Source organism: Amblyomma mixtum, chromosome 2 (assembly GCF_055824585.1).
Source record: "Amblyomma mixtum isolate Tamu chromosome 2, ASM5582458v1, whole genome shotgun sequence".
Classification (NCBI taxonomy): Eukaryota; Metazoa; Arthropoda; class Arachnida; order Ixodida; family Ixodidae; genus Amblyomma; species Amblyomma mixtum.
Genome location: NC_143013.1, coordinates 49383603 through 49402785, shown reverse-complemented (window position 1 = coordinate 49402785; position 19183 = coordinate 49383603). Strand labels below are relative to the sequence as shown.

At 47.8% G+C, this 19183-nt stretch overlaps 1 protein-coding gene across 1 annotated transcript; it reads right to left on the bottom strand.

The window, feature by feature from the left end:
• Positions 1 to 6314: 6314 nt before the first annotated feature.
• On the bottom strand, positions 6315 to 18924 carry LOC149359282 (uncharacterized). Its single transcript, XM_089567628.1, has 6 exons — positions 18826 to 18924; positions 15517 to 15668; positions 14472 to 14539; positions 13889 to 13972; positions 6859 to 6999; positions 6315 to 6371 (listed from the first exon to the last, which is right to left on the bottom strand). Exons 1-5 carry the CDS (start codon positions 18922 to 18924, stop codon positions 6860 to 6862), a joined length of 543 nt encoding a protein of 180 aa, XP_089423754.1. The 3' UTR covers positions 6315 to 6371; position 6859.
• Positions 18925 to 19183: the final 259 nt, after the last annotated feature.

Below are 19183 nucleotides of genomic sequence, written 5' to 3'. Positions count from 1 at the left end.
ATTTTCAGGCATGACATCTACTTACTGTAACGCGATTTTCCTTGCGCTTTTGTGTTGTTGTTGCAACTGAGAGAAGGATAAAAAAGAAAGCGCAAGGGCCTGCCGACTGGCTCGAGCCGAGCCACCACCGCTGCCACGTGCTGATAGAAGGGAGTTCAAAGATAAGAGGAAAGAGAAAAGAAAAGAAAAGAAAAGAAAAGTAAAGACGCGCGTCGCAACAACCGCGTCCGCCAAAGCGGATGCTGGCTGAAAAAACAGATATGCGAGCGCCATTTCCTTTCCTCAAAAAACCAATTTACCCCCTGAAGAGAAGTTTATTTGGACCCAGGAGCGTAGAAGGGACTGCCGTCCCTCTACAAAACAAAAAAAAAACACATTACGGCGACAGATGTCGCCTGATGCGCACACATACAATCGCAAGCAACGTAAGTGTCCAAAACACAAAGTGTCTAAAGTACAATTGTTCAAGAGGGTCCATAAGCGCGGCGGAAGCACGCGGGAGGAAGACCGCGCACCAATTCCCTGCACAAACATCGCGCACTACACTGACGCGCGAATATGGCAGGAGCCACACCGTTACACGGCCCCTGCTTGCGACGATGAAGCGGATGCTCCACCGTCGCAGGAACTCTTCTTCCGGCAGCGTCACCCTGTCTAAGCACGCCTGCTGGAACAGGCGTGCTTGCACTCGCTGCAACATCGGGAACATGGCCCGCTAGGGTCGGCCCTGTAATGAAGCGGCGCCTCTCTGGCGCCACAAAACAAAGGCCCCTACACACAGTAACAGCCGCACAAGCGTATCGCGCGGCCTGGTGCGGGCGTCGAGAGAAACAAAAAACATACGCGACAAAAGTCGCCAAAAGGTCTTGCCACTACACATAAAAACGAGGCGCGCTCGAGAGTCTCGGTCTCGCCGCACTGCGGACACCGCAAAGGGGGTGAGATGCCTCACGCTGGGACGCGGACTCCCGCACGCAAGACCCTCCAGCCTCGCAGCCAGCCGAAGTCGCGGACGTCTGGTGGAAGCGTGTGAGACGTCAAGTCTCGCCACGGCACCCGCCTGCTCCGGTCTAGCTGTTCAGGTGTAGTCTCTTGGAAGGCAAGGAGCTTGCAAACGCGGGAGCCGTGCGTCTTAGAGACGTCGACCTCGGGCGGGGTAGATGGAACTGTGACAGTGCTTGGAAAGACACGAGGCATAGCTCAAAAACTGACGTCGCGACTCACATATTGTTGCGAAAAGTACACTACTAGAGCCCAGCTTGGCTCGCCGCGTATGCTCGTGGCGGTGCAGCTACCAAACGACCTTGAGTCGCCGTTGCCTAGCAACCGCTTCTCCGGTTTTTTCTTCATCCGCTACCCCGTGCATCTTCTCTAGCCGCAGTGTGGCGTTGGCGGTATTAAGCGCGAGGCTTAGGTATGCGTGCATAGGAACTTTTTGAGTACCTCCGTACAAATGACGTCGATATAGTACGGGATTTTTTACTATTTTCCGGACGATTCAGAAAGCAATGAATCAGAAGGCAATGTAAAGCGCATTCACCAATAAATAGGAGTAGCAAAAGCATGGAAATTAAATCCTTTTACAAATTTTTTCATGGCGCTGCGATCAAGATCTCTGTTGAAAAGCACAGACAGACACGTTCGGAGAAGCTTGGCTACTGGGGGGCTTCAAATCTGTGCAATGCGGTCTTTTTTTCACAGAATATGCAGTGTACAAGTCTGAAGAAAAACAGTAGCCACTGCTGCGTGCATCAACGCTACGCTACTACGTTACGTTCTTGAAGGCAGACATTAAGTGCCCTCCATTTTTTTGTGTTTGTTATACTGAACGCTGCCGGTCAATAAAAAATGGAGGAAACGCAACAGAGACTGTTGTTTGCGATGATTGCTTGCCCTGGAAAAATTGAAGCTCACTTTCGTTGGTTACCATGGCCCCTCAAAAGCCAAATATATTCGCCCTTCTTGGCATCCTTGTCAAACCACGAGTCATGAATTCAGATATGGAACCGTTGTTACTGTCCGCTATAGCAATGGCGAACGGGAATTTTCTGAATATCTGAGTGAAAGATAAGTGCCCGGAAAATGCAGTGTCATGAGCACTGACTGCTTTAAGAACAACAAGTGGTGTCGTAACAGCATACAGAAAAGCCGGTTGATCGCCGTAGTTAGGTCCAATTGGAATTACGTGCGCTAGCACTTCAGGCTTCAATTCGCTCGCGTTTAATCTTGCAAATAATATCTGATATACATGCATAAAGCAAATCAATTCTGACTGCACGTTGCTGTTCTAGGACATCTGTATTCTGGAAGCAGCGGCTCGTCTTTCAGCGTTGCTTCGGACGGCGTTTTAATTATTACAATTCTGGTCTGCACTGTGCCGTTTAGCGGCACAGCGTTTTGTTGCAAATCATGGCATACTGCCGACAAGGAAACAGCTACTGTACGAAAGAAATCGAAGAGTAATTTAGCACTTTGTGAGCGCTACATGATGATAATGACCGCGAAACTTGTTTTATATGTCAGTGACAAAGCAATATATGAGGTTGTGCTGTGAGCGCAGGAAATATCTACATTCCGTTTTTGTTTTCACAAATTTCATGTCTTTGTATACTTTCGTGAATGTTGAGAGAAAGCAAGAAATGCCACATTTTAATTAGAGCAAAGAAAGTTGCTGGTGAAGAGTAGTGCACACTTAGTTAAGTTTGTTCATATAATTCTCTCTTTAAGCTCCAATACATAAGATACTTAGGTGATGCTTTTATATGAAACCTGAACCACGGGCAAAAGCGTCCGCTGCAGCAATTCTGTGTAACCACTGGGGCAAGAGGACACGTCTAGACATGGTTTTTGAAAGCTGACCACATTCCCGCGGTCCCCGTCCTTCCTAGGACGTTACATCGAAGTCGTCCGGGCCATCGCTGCTGTCTTCATCAGCCGCCTCCAGCGAGAGCTGCAGGGCAACCGCAAGAACGAGAGCGAAGCAAATGCGCTGCGTGGTTCAATCGATGTGTTCCAGGGGTTGCAAGGTCTGAGGAACTCGCTACCGAACACGCTTTTTATTCTCACCTTTGTGTGCTGGGTCATTGTGCTCACGCAAAAAACAGAACAAAACAAAAACGAACACTTCACACCCAGCGCAGTTCGCCTTCCGTGTGTGAATGACGTGAGTTCAATAGGCCCTCTGATGGATCCAATACAAAATTCCCTTCCCCTTCGCTGCCCAAGTCAATCATGTAAATGCAATCGATTGCCCGTGGCAGACTGTCTGGCGGAGTAAAGGTAAGAGATACTCGAGACACATAGGGGCGGTGCTGGTTTCTGCCCCGCAGTTTCTCGTAACATATCTGACATCTGTTCCGTGGCGGTTTCAATTACGCCGGAAATCACACGCTTCGCTGGGAAACTGCCCTGTCAGTAAAATAAGTGACATATGTTAGGGCTTTAAAAAAAAAAATAAAAGTGCCCTGACACTCGCACGAGTGCTAAATAATGACAAAATCACATCGCACGGAGGTCTGTTTGCTATTCTTGCTACTGCCAGCTACTTTAGCACTGCCAACAACATTTTAATTATATAATAACTCCTGGAACAAATAAAGAAGCAGTAACGTACACGTTTACAGAATTGAATTGGCAGGGTACTTCAGCGCTCCAATTGTTCACGGGGCTCCAGAATGAAGTTCTGAGGCTTTGTATTGTTACTGAACTCTTATAAACCTTCATTTTCGGAAATTAATTCCGTTTTCCTGACCGGGCAGCGAGAAAAAATTTGTTTGAGGACTGTTTTTATACTTGTTTAGTGATTTTTAGCCTCATGCTCCCGCCTAAAGGCTGCACAATAAAGCGCTTCGGAACACTCGTTTTAAAAGTATGCTACCTGGTAAGGAGGTAGCGCGGTGGACACGATGGGAGCTCATGTTGGTAACGACTGTGGCAAAACTGGGCTTGTTGGTTACATGTTGGTCATAGAGTGGGTGGCTTGAACTCATGTTGGTGACAATGGAAACAGAGCTGGGTGGGTATGCTAGCCGGTAGCACTGGGTGTGCTAACGTTACTTCTCTCTAAATTCGTGTACATAATAGCAACTGTGAAGCGCATGTGCCCACCACGCGTGCCACTCGTAAAAATGGTTCGCATGATATTTGAATCCTAGAAAAATAACATATCTACGCGTTCATCAACCAATTGCCTTTTTTTTCTTTGTTGCTAGATACGTCGTATTTTTAAGTATTAGCTGTTGCCGCCAGTCTTTGTAGTGGTTGTTTGTTCATACTTCAAAGCTGCAGGCGCGCTGCATTTTCACCTTGTGATGCAAGAAGAGACCAGATTTGTCTCGACTGATCGCATCCACGCGAAGCCGCATCTCTGTTGTTCCGGACCGTTAGAGCAACATTGCACATTTTATCTCGAAAGTTCGCTATCATCTTTACATTTAACACGGCCGGGAGCGGCGGGTATTCGGTTCGATGGCCACCGAGCACTCTTGTTGCTACTCCGCCGCCGACTCATTCAGTTCGTTGCGGGCGCAAGTCAGATAAAATAAAGATTTGTTTAGAAGCCATTTTCGCCGTCTTCCTGCTGTCCGGTCTGTAGTCACACCCTCTGAAGATGCCAAATAGAGGGCGAGTTTCTCGCCGGAACAAAACCGACAGCATGTGCGAGAATTCATTTTGTCTTGTGGCTTACTTAACAGCGAAAGCTGTATGTAACGTTTGTGGAGGGTTAAATAATGTCTGTGGCAGGTTAAATAGTGTCTGGCTTCGGTGCTGGCATGCTGATCGAAACGCATGGACGTGGTAATAAAGCAGTAAAGTTACTTTTATGGCAAACCTTAATTTTCGTCATGGAAAGAAATAGAATCACAATTAGGAACGATGCAGTGCAGGCAAGTGCGGCCAGTACAGTTATGAACGCCTCGCGATTACAACAGGTACTGAGGCAACCATATTAGTTAAACTTTAAGATAACACTTAATAGAGAATATCTTGGTAATCTAATATTTGCTGAAAACATTGCCCTCCTTAGTTACTCAGAAGAGGGATTGGTGAGGATGGTTGAGGACCTAAGCACGCAAGGCAGGATTTTGTGTCTTTCGAATAATGAGAAGAATATTTTAGTTTCGCTCATATCTTGTCGTCAATGGACATTGGGTAGTCGGAGATAGGAACACTGTTCAAACTTAGGGACGAAGAACGGGAAGTTGTGTGCGGATTCAAATGCATAGGAAAGGTAGTCAGCGCCAATAATGACCATGAACGTAAAATAGCTCCGAAGACTGAATTGAGGTGGGTTGAGTTTTGGAGGTACTCTCATATCAGAGGTAGATATAGCAGCTGTAGCTTCCATGTACTGACACAGTTGCAGCCTGACGAAAAAGGATGAAATTATGTTTAAATGAGCAAAGCGATCGAAAGAAATGAAAATATTTCGTACAACGTAAACGATGACTGAGGACAAATCAATTTGGCGCCGCGATCATGCGCTAACTTAAGCCCTCCGACATTCTCTGTGCCTAAAGTAACAAATCCTCAAAACAGGAGCTGAATGCACCACTGAGCGAACACGAAACCAAATTCTATGTCTTTCAGTTCCTATATGTTAGCATCCAACCAAGTTCCTCGAGCGATAATACGATGTTTGAAAAACGGAATAAATGCATCTTTGTGGTTGTAGACATACATGACTCGAGATTCTGCTTAAAAGATGTACTCATAGAGCCTCCAGATTAGAGAGAGCGAACTACAAGATTGGGAATAATTGATGGTAACCTCCACAGAAGGAATTGCGAAAGTGATTTTGAATACTGAGGTGTTTAGTGCAAAGCAATGGAGTATTACGTGTAATTTGCCTATCCGAACTGTACTTTCATTATGCGAACTTTTATTGAACGCATTACCTCTACTCTTGTTCAAACTCTATTTCTGTGAAGCAGACCCCTTGTTCTTCGCTGGCATCTTTTCTCGGGAATCACTGGCACTTAGTAATTACTTGCCTTCAAGATCAGAAAAGGAAAAAGCGATTTTCCAGCAGTGTAAACTGTACAGTTCAAGAAAAGTTCCTTTTGGGCTCTTCACAATAAATGTCTCGTTCAAGTGCATCCTATTTTCTCAATCTTTTTGTACCGTTCATATCGCCATCGATGACTGGTAGGCACTTTCATTAATGCAGAAAAGCCGTGAATTAGAAATATTAGGTTATCAACAACTTTATAACATGGAAAGAAGAAAGTGAAAAAGCATTCTTCTTTACCAAATCATTTTTAGTGCTCTTTATTTTGCAAACACAAAATCTTCACCGCTTGCAGTAAAGCGCGCCCATTTCTATGAGCAGTGCCATCAATACAACAATGCGTCCCAATTTCTTGGCAGTTCTGAAAGCATGAGAGAGAATACTTCAATCAGCAGTGACACAGAACAATATCCACACTCAATTAAATTATATTCCAACCTACCTGATAGGTTACCTCGTGACCCAGCGTCTAGAGATGAGTACAGTTAAGTCATGAATGCATAACTGCCTGTGACGGAAGCTGAGAGACTAGTAGAAGGGAATAAATGTTGTCCAAAAGATAGTTTCGTTCTAATTAAATTATATCTTCATGAAGGAAGCTTCCTTATTTGATACTGTTCTGATTGAAGCGAAATTAACTGCATATAGATGCTCTTCTATCTTACTATTACGAAGGCGTCTAATGCATGACAGGCGCTGTGGTGTTTTTGCATGAAATCGGTCAGGAATCGTTTCGGCTTTTAACAGCCTCTTTGGCACCTGCGAAATTGTTCTATTTTGGCGATAGCCAGTATAATGCGCCGCTAGTGTAGTGATGATATTCCATATTTGACGCCATAAATACGTACTTCACCAGTCGGCAATTTCTTCGTCTGTGCAGATGTCCTTGCTGTAGAGTTGAGTTGCCACGCCGCAGTGTTTAGAGAACTCCTCTAGGCACTTTTGGGGCAGCGAATCTTTCTTATCTACCGGTGCCCAGAGGATGCACTCTGTGGAATGTGGGAAAAAGTGATAAATTACTCTTTGTGAAGATTGCGAAGGCAAGATAAACGCTGCTGCTTTAGGGTAACAAAGGGGATTTCAAGAGAATGGAAGCTTAGCTGTGGTAGCCGAAAGTTGGATGGGCGGATGAGATTAAGAAGTATACGGGGATACGATGGCCGCAGTTGGCAAAGGACAGGTTTAATTGGAGAGACATGGGAGGGGCATTTGTCCTGCAGTGGGCGTAGACAGGGTGATGATGATGATGATGGAGGAAAAAATGTTTTGTTTTGTTTTTATTATTCAAAAGATACGAACAAAATTGTGGCTAAAAAAAACGCTGCCTTTTTGCAGCTAGACCTGGCTCTGGTCGACCTCCAGGACTGAGAACATGGTACAGCGCTTTTTCCAGTTGTTTTATGATTAGTACAGTGGAAGGTTTAAGTGTAAACGCTTCTATATAACAACTTCGGTCAAGAAACACGTGTGTACCGTGGACACAGGGACAGGGAACATTAATAAGGCACTTACGTTAACTAAAAACAGTTCTTGTTCTAATGAAAGTCGAAAGTAGTAGTAGTAGTAGTAGTAGTAAAAGACTTTTAATCAACCATAATTTACAGGCCGAGCATTTCGACCGCCTGGGCGACCAGAAGCCGCTGTTCTTCTTCCCCTTCAGCGCCAAGCCAGTCGAGCCAGGTGGTGATGGATAGAGAGGGTGGGGGGAAGGAACCCGACTGCTGAGGAGCCGGGCAATAGAATAGGCAATGGGCCATGTCCGCATAGAAACAGGGGCAGTTGGGACAGGAAGGGTCCGATCGATAGCGATAGAGGAAGAGGCGGGACGGGGTGATAACTGCATTAATCTGAATGTGCCGAAGAAGGCGAGACTCCGGCACCGTGAGTGATGGATGAGGGGGAGGGTAAAGGCGTTTGTCGAGGCGGAGCTCAAGGTAGACCTCTTTTATGGTGCGGCGAAGGGTGAGTCTCCCACCGTCCTCCGAGGGCTTGGGCCAGGGGATCAACGGTGCCCGGAAAAGTGTGTCGCGGGCGAGCTGATGGGCCAGCTCATTGCCGTCAATCCCTCAATGGCCAGGGACCCAGCGGAGGAAAACGATGGAAGGCTGCAGTGGGTAGACCGCTCGTTCGACCTCCTGTTGGAGAGAAGGGGTCAGGGTGCGTTTCTGTATGTGGTGTATAGCGGCTTGTGAGTCCGAATAGACTGTGTACTCTTGGAGAGAGGGAAGGAGGGAAAATGACTGGAGGGCATGCGCAATGGCGAGGACCTCGAGGGACAATGCGTATGGAGGGTGTAGATACGGCCCGCTGGTGTGGGTTTCAGGAGCAGGGAGGTGTGGATGGTACAGGGCGTAGCCGCAGGAACCTCGAGGAGCCACGAAGGAGGCATCCGTGTAAGCTACACCCTGGGTATCAAAGAGAGGGGAATGGTGCTGTGCGGCCGCATGACGACGTCCGGCGTGCAGGACGGGGGACATGTTGGTCGGGAGGGGAAGGATACGAAGATTGGGGGCGGGGGTGGGAATAGGAGAGGTAAACGGGGAGATTGGAATGGGCGAGATACCCGCTTGAGTCAATAACCACTGACCCTGACGGGTAAGGGAAAGCCGGGCAAGCTGCGAGTCACTATGGAGACTGAGAAGAGAACGAAGAGGATGGAAGAGGCCTGTGGCAAAGAGCTTAGTGGTAGAGGTAGTGATAGGGAGGTTGAGAGCTGCCTTGTAGAGGCCCACAAGGGCAGTCTCGAGAGCGTTAAGTTGAGTCTGAGTGAAGGAAGCGTAGGGTGCAAAGTACAAGACCTTGTTGAGGGCCAGCGCGTGGGCAACTCGGCACGCGTGAGCCTCGTGGAGACCTGAGCGTCGAGTGACCACGCGCCGCAGGAGGTGAGTTACAGAGTGGCAGGTGGTGACAGCGCGGTGAAGGGATTGCACATTCTTAGCCGCATCCAAAGGGAAGCCAAGAACTTTGCACTGTGTGACGACAGGAATGGGAGAGCCAGAAAGGTGGAGAGAGACGAAGTGGTTGTGTGAGCGCTGGTAGGAGGAATGGTTGAGAAGGAGAAGCTCGGATTTCTCAGGAGCAGGAGAGAGGCCAACGGTGGTGAGAAAGGAGTCGATGAGATCTAGGCCACGTTGCAGGGTGTCCTGTACGTGACCGGGAGAGCCAGATGAACACCAGAGAGTGATGTCATCGGCGTAAAATATATGATGCAGGTCGGGAATTTCAGCTAGCTGGGAGGCGAGAGGGGCCATAGCAAGATTGAAAAGGGTAGGAGAGAGAACAGCACCTTGAGGAGTGCCTCGGGTGAGGTTGTGGGGGTCGGACAGATAGGTGTCGACTCGAAAGCGAGCGACACGTTTAGAGAGGAATGAGCGGATATAACAGTACATGCGGGCAGCCACAGTCTAGGGAGGCGAGTTGGGAAAGGATGTGGTCGTGGCAAACACCGTCGAAGGCCTTGCGAACATCGACGGTCACAAGTGCGTGTATTTGAGTGGGGGTGGGTGACAGAAACGTGTGCTGGAGAACCAGAAACATGTCCTGTGCACAGACGTGGCGTCGGAAGCCGATGAGAGAATGAGGGAAGAACTCCCTCGTCTCGAGAAAATTAGAGAGGCGAGTCAGGGCCATTCGCTCAAGGGTCTTACCAACACATGATGTCAGGGAGATTGGGCGGAGGTTAGAGAGAGAGGGAAGCTTGCCCGGCTTTGGAATTATAGAAATGAGGGAGGAGGTCCAGGAGCTGGGCAGGCAGCCGCTGTCCCATGCATCATTGTAGGTTTTAAGGAGGATTTCTTTGGCACAGTCAGGAAGGTTGCGAAGTGTGGTGTATGTAATGGCATCCTCACCGGGAGCCGAGCGTGTAGCATTAGCAGCCAGAGCCGATTCGAGCTCCCGGAGAGTGAAGGATTGGTCCAGATCGGGGTTAGGTCCACCGCAGTACACCGGGTAGGAGGGTGCCAGAGGGGGCGGGAGATAGAGAGAGGCGAGCTGATCAAAAATATCAGAGGGAGTTCCTTGAGTGAGGGCTTTAGCTAGAGTGGGAGCAAGGGCAGGCTTAGTGCCAAGGAGGGATTTGAAGAGAGACCATGTGGATCGCGAGTGCAATGCAGAGTCAAGACGGTCACAAAGAGCACTCCAACGAGAGTGCTCGAGGGAGGCGCAGTGGGCGACGATCTCGGCCCGCAAAGCAGTGATCCGGGAGGAAAGTTGGGCATTGTGTGGTTGGGAGCGAAAGGAGCGTTGAAGACGTTTACGGCGACGCCATAAACAGAGAAGCTGAGGATCTGGGTCTTGGATTGGGTAACGAGAGCGAACGCGACGGCTACTGGACGTGAGCGCTGCAGAGATGCGCGACGTCCAGTCGTCGTAGGATTGAAAGGAGTCGGAGGCGAGATTAGTGCGAAAAGCATGCCAGTCAGTGTGAATAATCGGATGACAGCGAGGGATGTGGGAGAGAGAGGTGGTGATATGGATGAGAAAGTGGTCACTTAGAAGAGTTTCGGCTGTCACCTGCCAGTGAAAGGAAAGTGAACCCCGAGAGAAAGTGAGGTCGGGTGTCGTAGGGCGTTGTGAGGCAGTGCCCGCTCGAGTAGGAGAGCCAGGAGTATTAAGAAGGGTGAGGTGGCGTTCCTGGGCCAGACAATGGAGGAGGCGGCCGGGTTTGAGGGTTTGTGGGTAGCCCCAGAGTGTGTGAGGGGCATTAAAGTCACCACCAAAGAGGAGATGGGAGGTAGAAGAAAGAGAGTGAAGGAATTTGCCCAGAGCAGGGAATAAAGAGGAAGTGACAGGGGTGTTGTAAAAAGACAAAAGGACGAGTGAGATGCGGGAAGAAGGGTGGTAATAAACCACACCAACTAAATATTTAAGGAGGGTGGAGGGGATGTCAATTTGCTCTACGAGCACGTCACTGCGTACATAAATAGACGCAAGTGGTGTGGCCGTAGTGGCATGGTAGGCGCGGTAGCCTGGGACATTGCGGGCCGTCCGGGTCTCCTGGAGAAGGAGAAAATGAGGTAGGGAGGGGCGGGTAAGGAGATACTGGTGGAGGGGGGTCTTATTGTGGCAAAGATTTCGGCAGTTCCACTGCACAATCTCGAGGTCCTCGCCAAACGCCATTATGATAGTGGAGAGGAACGCGATGGTACGCGTTCCTTCTTTTTTGCCGGGGGCAGTGACTCATGGACGGATTGGAGCATAGATGCGAAGGATTCCAATTGCTTTGATTGTGCTTGGAGGTTGGTAAGGATCTGGAGAACCGAAGTTTCCAGCTGAACCAAGCGAGTGTGATGTGCCTGTGTGGTGGTTTCTACAAGGTCAGCCAAAGGGGCGACCTGGGCGCTGGAGGAAGGAGTGGTGAACGTGGCAAGGTGCTCATTTAGCTTGCTAAGCTGGGAGGTAAGAGAGTGGGTGGTTGTCTGGAGGGTTTGAGTCAAGGCATGTATCTGCTGTTGTAGATCGTGGGAAATGCGCTGCTGCTCTCGCTGCTGGCGTTCCAGCATTGCGAGCCGGAGGTCGAAGGAGCGGCTCTCGTCAGTCAAGGATGGAGAGGGTGGTGTAGTGGAAGAGAGGGACGCTGGCACCGAGGATCCTTTAACTATGGCGGCGTAGGAGCCTGGTGGTGACGTGATCGGAGATGATGGAGATTCATGATTAGAGGAGGAGGAGGAGGAGGAGGAGGCGGGGGAGGGGGGAGGGTTGGTGGGTTGAGTGGTCCGGCGCAAAGCTAGGCGTCGGAGGTATGCAGCTTTAGCACACTCGCGTTGCTTAGCAAGGATGAAGGGGCAAGTGGGGTCGAGGGAGGGGTGGGTGTTCACCTGGCAATGAACGCACCAGGGCTGGGCACACACATGAGCGGAAGGGTCAGCGGGTAGAGGAGCAGCACAGCGACGGCACTTGGCCGGAACGCTGTGCTGGGGGCATTGGTGGGCGCGATGGCCTAGAGTGAGACAACGGGTGCAGGTGGGAGGCTTAGGTTTATGAGGACGGCATCGGAAGGCAACGCGTTTGAAATAAACAAAGTGGGGGATGACGGTGCCAGCGAACGTTATGAGCACTGATTGAGTGGATCCCATCATGCGAGCAGCGAGAATATCTGTTTTGAAAGATTCCAGGTCATGCATGAGGTCATCAGGAGTGAAGTGGCCCCCGACGTTATGGATGACGCCGAGGCATGAGATGGGAGGATGGGGGGTGTAAGTTTTGATGGTGACAGGCTTACCATGAAGCTGAATATGCGTGACAGAGAGTAGGAGGTGGGCGGTGAGAGGAGAACGAGTCTTTAGAAACACAAGGCTTTGGGCTGGCTTGGCCTGAAGGGTGATGTCGGCACTGGTCTTCGAGGAAAGTTGTGCAGCGGAGGCGACTGCGGCGAGTACGTCGTAGAGAGGTAGCGTGGGGGTGAGGGTTCCAGGGGGAAGCTGGATGGCAACTGTGATGAGCTCGGCGCGGGGTCGGGCTGCGGTGGCAGGCTTACGGTTGGCACCGATGGTGGTCCAGCCGATTTCCTGGGAAGGAGTGTCGTCTGCCGGGGACGTCGTAAGGTCCATGTCTGAGTCCTCAGCCGGAGTCTCAGTGTGCGACGCGGGTGCCGGGCTGGAGGTCTTGGTGTCAGTGGGACCTTTGGCTGGAGTAGGTGCAGCGGCTCCAGCGGCGGCGACGAACGCAGCCGGCTGCGACGCGTCTATGGCCCCGAAGCTCTTGGCGTCCCTTGTAGCGTGGAGTTGGCTAGGTGTGGACGCTGCGCCGACGACGAACGCTGCCGGCTGCGCCGCGGCCGTCGATCCGGTGCTCCCAGCGTCGCTCAAGGCGTGCAGTGCGGCAGGAATGTGCTCGGTTGCGTGGGCGGCGTTGAACGTACCCGTTTGAGAGACGGCTGTCGACGTGGTTGGAACAGGCCCCGCGGTGGCGGCATCGGTGGGTCTGGGCTGCAGGGGCTTGGTCAGACGCTGCACTGCGGCGGTGGAGGCGCGGCGCGTTAGGTTTAGCGAGGCGCCGCGCCCTTTAAACAGTTCGGCAGCGGGCCGTGATGCCGATGGTTTCCACGTGCTTCGGGAGCCTTCCTGAAGCGATGGAGTGTAAATCCAGGGGCGGGCGAGGCCCTGGACCAGGCCAGGGGCAGGTTAAAGCAGAGCGCGGTAGGCAGCCAGCTAACCAGGGCGGCGCCACCTCAAGTTGAAAGTATGATTGTTCTTCGGGTGTAGACATATTTCTTTAGTCGAAAAATATGTACACATTGATGTGGAAACTCAAGTTAGGGATGCATACTTTTCTGTGTTATTGCAATTGAAACCCGATACGTTATGTCTGAAAAAATTCATCTACTCCCGTTTTGAAAGTGCATGGCGCTTAAGACATGCCTCAGAGATCCACGTGTGAAAATTGCCTTCACATCAACGCAAGCTTCTTGCGAAAACCGCCACTGGCAGCGAGACTTGAGTGCAATTTTCTTGAGTGCATTACCAATGTTCCAGTAGCTTGAGGACTTCCCGCGATCCATGAATACGATTGAGAGTCTCGTGACGTCATCAACACCACATGAACAGCAGTGGACCGCCAGATTTGAAGATATGAGAACCGCTAAAATTTGCAGTTGGAGGTCCATCTCATCAAATGTTGTAATGATGATTAGGAAGAATTAGCGGATGTGTTAAAGCGAAATAGCGGGTAAGTTTACATAAATAATGCCGTATGGCATTCCAATGAAGGTACTCGAAAATTTAGGTGATGACTCATGCATACCATATCAAGGAGATGGAACCAGTTCCAACCGGAGTTTTGGCGGGCGAACCGCAAGACGAGCATGAGACTCTCACTGTAGAAGAAATGTTATCCCACACCCGACAAAGATAAATCTGCTCTTTATTGTGCAGTACTCACGCTTTCCATGGTAGGGCATCTCGAGGATGCCGCAGGTTTTATAGTCCGTGTAGTAGAATCTTCCAACCTCGGGTTTGGCGTCTTCTGAGGTACACAGAAGCTACTGGTATGCGTTCCCAATAAAAGTTGTACATTAATAAATCCTTTTTACATTGTTATCAGAGACGGGCAGTTGAGTGTATATCTAAAGCTAAGTACGCTTCCAATACGATTCCTGATCTGCATATAAAGCATGTTTATTATTAATTCTGTATTGCCGAAAAGGCTTAAAGCCTTGCTTCACCAGCAATACGGCAGTATTATATCATTCACTAGGCAATAGCGGCGCTAGCAAAATAACTATTCCAACATGTCTTGGAAACAACTCGTGTTTGATGCAGTGTAACGAATTTAAAAGTGTCATGAAAACAATCACAATCACATCACAATCTACCCAACTTTTAGATCTCTTAATCACACATTCCTCTCTGAGCTTTAGCAGTTACAAGTGGCTGTTACAAGCTAGCTACGCTTGAATGTGTCCACTTCGTGCGGCGGAATTGTGAGACATGCCTCTTCATAAATTATATTTGAAAGTGCTCACCTGAGCCTTCCATGTACAAGAAAGTGTCGGGGCTACTTCCTTCCGCCACGTAGAATGAGACTATTTTTCTGCAGAATATAAAGAGAAATATGAACGCTCGAGTTGTTTACAAGTGTCGCCGTCCCTGGTAAGCATCTTTTTATTATTTGACTACAAGCCAAACTACACCGGCAAATATAACTTACATTCAATATTTTCTACGGCGTTTCTGTGCAGCCCAAAGTTCAAAGTGGCTACGCATGCCATGAAGTTAAGATCTTACAAAAAATGATCCTTTAAACTTGTTACTGGACCTTCTATGCGAAATATCGCTCTTTGGTGGACGACTGAACTAAACTCTTAAGTCCGTCGATGAGAATATTTGTAGCGAAAAATAAGTACTAATTTTCATCGTCATAGCACAACTCGTATCTGTTACTCTTTATTTGATCTGCCGTCTGTCCTGTTACTGCTGTTCTCAATGCCTGAGGTATTCACAAGATACTCGAAATGAACACGAATAACAGGAATAGGCAATCGTTTCGAAATACTTCCCTGACTAGGAAGCGTAGTGCCTGTCTTTTGGCGTTTTAGCAAGTCTGGCCCATGCAGGCCTTGGCAGCTGTTTACGGAGTGGCATAGTTCGTTTTGTTTCTACAGTTCGTAACTTTTTTCTTGTTTGTGTCCAGTACTCTTTTTTCATTATAATAGATAAGCCATTGATTTATCCTCTTTCTAGCACCATATCTTTTATTCATTTCGGCTTAATTTGCGCGCTGTTTGTGACATGACATGTCACCTCAATGAAGTTCAAAATAGAACGCTTAATAGTAAACGAATTCTTTTTTATTACTATTCAGGAGTGCGTCCTAAATCATTTCTTTTAGTTTTGAGGAGGAAAAACTCCATAAATTATTTTATCACCAGTCTACAGCCATGAAGCCCAACTCTGGACGTTTTCCGGAAACCTACTATATAGAATGCGACGCCTCGCTGGAAAAACCTAAGCATACGGCGTAGAGCGTTTTACCCGGTGGTGCTTTGAGCTTCGAAAGCAAAATCTTACTTGGGATTCTCATGATGGCCTCTCAGAAGCCAGATATATTCGCCTTTCTTGGCCCCCATGTCAAACCATGCTCTCTTAGCTGTCAGGCACTCAAATATGGTGTCGTTATTACTGTCAGAAATGGCAACGGCGTATGGAAATTTGTTGAATAACTGTGTAAGAGAGAAGTACCGAAAAAAAGGCATTTTGCAGAGAAAGAGCGGTGGTTCTACACCAAATGGTGAATAAAAGCGTTTATCAGACGCATAATATTGAGAATCAGTGGTGACAAATCAAAATCACGTTTTTGAAAATAGCTCTCAATATCTTACCACTCTGCGACAGTTTTCACAGAAACTGTCTTGCACTCACAAAGCAATCCTTGTGTTCCTTTCCTTGAAGTTTTACAGACACACCGCATCATGTTGATACAAGGAATAAATGCGTGGGTTTAAAATTTTTATACTTAAAAGTTATTGGAGTATGTAGATGCGCTATTTGCATAACACTCTAATAGACAAACAAAGAAGAAATGATATGCAGGGAGCTTATCGAGGCAATGCATGATTTTATTCTACGCGTGGAAAAGGGGAAAAAGAAAGAGAGAAAGAAGGGAAGATGAATGTGCATATTCATTTGAGCTCTTGGTGCCACTACGGCGTTCTAATAAAGTTCCTTGGCCTGTGACAACTAAGGTCGCAACCGGCAATCTAGAGATCTACGATGTTCTCACATACGGCACGGAGATGCTGCATGCATCTTGCAGGACTGGAAGAGCGAAAGCCTTTAATACATAAAGGACTCATGGCGTGGAAGTTGTATTAGGCAGAACCTTAACTGATGATTGCGCAGCTACTTCTTCCATCTGATTTGTGTTTTTTTCCTCTGCGTATTCACCAGACAAGGCGTAGATTTCGCTAAGCCTAGACAGTAGCTTGCTTCATTCAGTGATTGTGCCGGAGATTAACACACTGAAGTTTTTGCGTATGCACTCAGCCTGTTTTCATGCAAGTTGCTTGTAGTTCGTGCTGTTATCTTCGCGCACAGATTGCTTCCACTGATTTACTATTATTAAAAAGTCAAATCTCTTGGTTTTGTACTACAAAACCTCACTATTAAAAAATATTTTGCAGTAGGCGATTTCATAACTCCCCTTTACAAAGTTGATTGTAAGGGTGCTGACACTAATAACTCTGGAATAATGCTGCCGTTCGGGCTGTTATTTCCACCAGACATACGAGATAGCTATTGAATCCTAATCGTTTCTTTCTTACGTTCTTATTTATTCGTTTTATTAATTTATTTACATGCCCTAACTGCCCGGGGCCTTACTTGCGGGGGGAGGGGGGGGGGGGGTTATTAAACAAGAACGGCAAGGATCATAAAATAGGCAAAACTGTTGGTTTTTCATAGGTAGCTGTAAAAAAATATTTCAATTGGTATCGCCTAAGCGGAAATGTTGGATTATTATTTGCAAAGTGTACTCACGATGACAGTTAAGATTAGTCAATTTTCGAGGATTGTGTTGCACAGCTTGCAACTCTGAAGTACGCCTCAGTCAGGAAGGGCCCAGTGATGTTTTCGGCAAGGCATTTATACCGTAGCTAAAAGCAAACCTATTCTCGGGTTGTCTTCCCGGTTGTTCGATATTATGCGCATCTATGTTCTCCTTTGGTTGCATTTGCAGCTTTTTCGGTGGCAACCCTTGCTCGAAAACTGACGTTGGGAGAGCGGACGAGATATGTGGCCTTTACATGGGACACTCAAGATGGCTCGTATGCCACACACTGGAAAGTAAATGCTGACTCTGCAAAGCGCCATGGCAAGTCTTGATCTCTATTTTGCAGTCCCAGCAAGCCGCCCGAGCTACACAAGCGTTGCTGTGCTATGTCGTTTTTCTTGTCAACTGGATTCTTTTAATTTGCATTAGAGATGACATCATCGCACAGCGTTAGTGCCACACTAAGGCGCATGCTAATGCAGCTTCCGAATTGAAGTTATATTCAAAGACATTATGAACGCACAGTATATTAACCCTGTCGACACAGCTGTGACGTGAAACACACACAGCGTTCCACTGCACGGTATGCACTGGAGATCAAGAAGGTAGTACAGGACCGGAACACTCAATAACAGAGCTCGCATCACCAGGAATCATAATTTTACACAAAATAAAATACGCTTGGAACAGCAACTGCCAGGGTGTCAATACAGACAGCAGACTGTTTTAGGCTTAACTTGCATGAATAGGAGACGGGTGAATCGCACAACATAACGGGCCTAAACTATAATATTGTGGACAGTAGAGTAGCTAAATCTGATCTTCGTAAAGAAGACGCCATGCGAACAAACCAAACTTTCATTTTGAGGTAATCTGGAGCTGCAGGATATACAGCCACAGCTCTGTTTGTATATAGCATTATATTATACAGCGTTATACTATACTTTGCTGAAATAATATTTAACTCCGCTGATTTTATCTTAATTTCTTAGTGCGGATTTTGCTGCTCCTTATTTTTCCCACTGCTCTAATAACGAGTTTCCTGAAACTGCGTGACCACTTTTCAAATGACAACGTGCGCTTATATAATAGATGAGTAAAGAAAGTTTGGTCGCTGGTGGCTTTGGTCGCTGTGGTAAAGTGTTGAAACATGCGATGCGGCAATTCTGAGAACTTTGCAGCGAACGCTGACGAAAACTTGTAAGAGTAACAACTACTTTCGCAGGCACAGCTACTACCCGTGTTATAAACGACAATATCAATAAAGAGAGTAAGTCACACTTCGCGACATCAAAGTAAAATTCATCATCATCAGAGAGAGCAAGGGCGGCAATATTTCCCCGAAAAATGCTTAGTATGGGCCTAACATGTTCTATAAAATTTGCCGAAGCCTTCGTAGAATAAACACTAAGGGAATAACTCTAGCATACTGATTTTTAAGTGTACTCCAAGGATAAAGGAAACCCTAGAAAGTATTTAAAGAAGAAACTAAGCCTATACATCAGGTTTATAGTCTTTATAGTCAGCGACCCAACCAAGATGGCTATTTTTTGCAAGCTGGGACCAAACCGATTAACATGACACAATGGGAATGGTGTTTTCCTAAAGAATTGAGAGCGAAACTCTATGAAAAGTTCTTTTCAAATTACGGGTGAGCATGAAAGCAGCCAGGACATTTGGTATATTAGAGTTGCATCTTATACGAAGCATCCAGCAATCGCTAGCGCGGGAAACTGCCATCCCTCCGCGCGAAAGCAGTCGAGAGGACTGGACAGAATTTTTGAGCACCTTAACCTCACCTACACCACTGCCCTCATCCATGGTATTACCTTGAAGCTGTCCGGAACCTGGCTGGTTTCATCAGCTCTTGCCAACGTCAGCTGCAGGGCGACACCAAGCAGCAGAGCCAAGCAAATGCGCTGCTGCATTCTCGACTCGACGTGTGTAGCAGTGGTCGGGCTTGTCGCAGCTTTTCCCCAACACTCTTTATATACCCTTACTTGTCATCGAAGCTCCTAGACCGTGGTCGTGGCGGGTCGAATAACTACATAGCGTAATACAGCTGCCATGTCTAAATGATATGAGATAAACACGCTTTGCGGAACATGGAAAAACAATTTATATGACATCGCACACCCGAACTCAATTACACGCACAGAATGGACTTTGATTCCCGCAAAGGCGGCT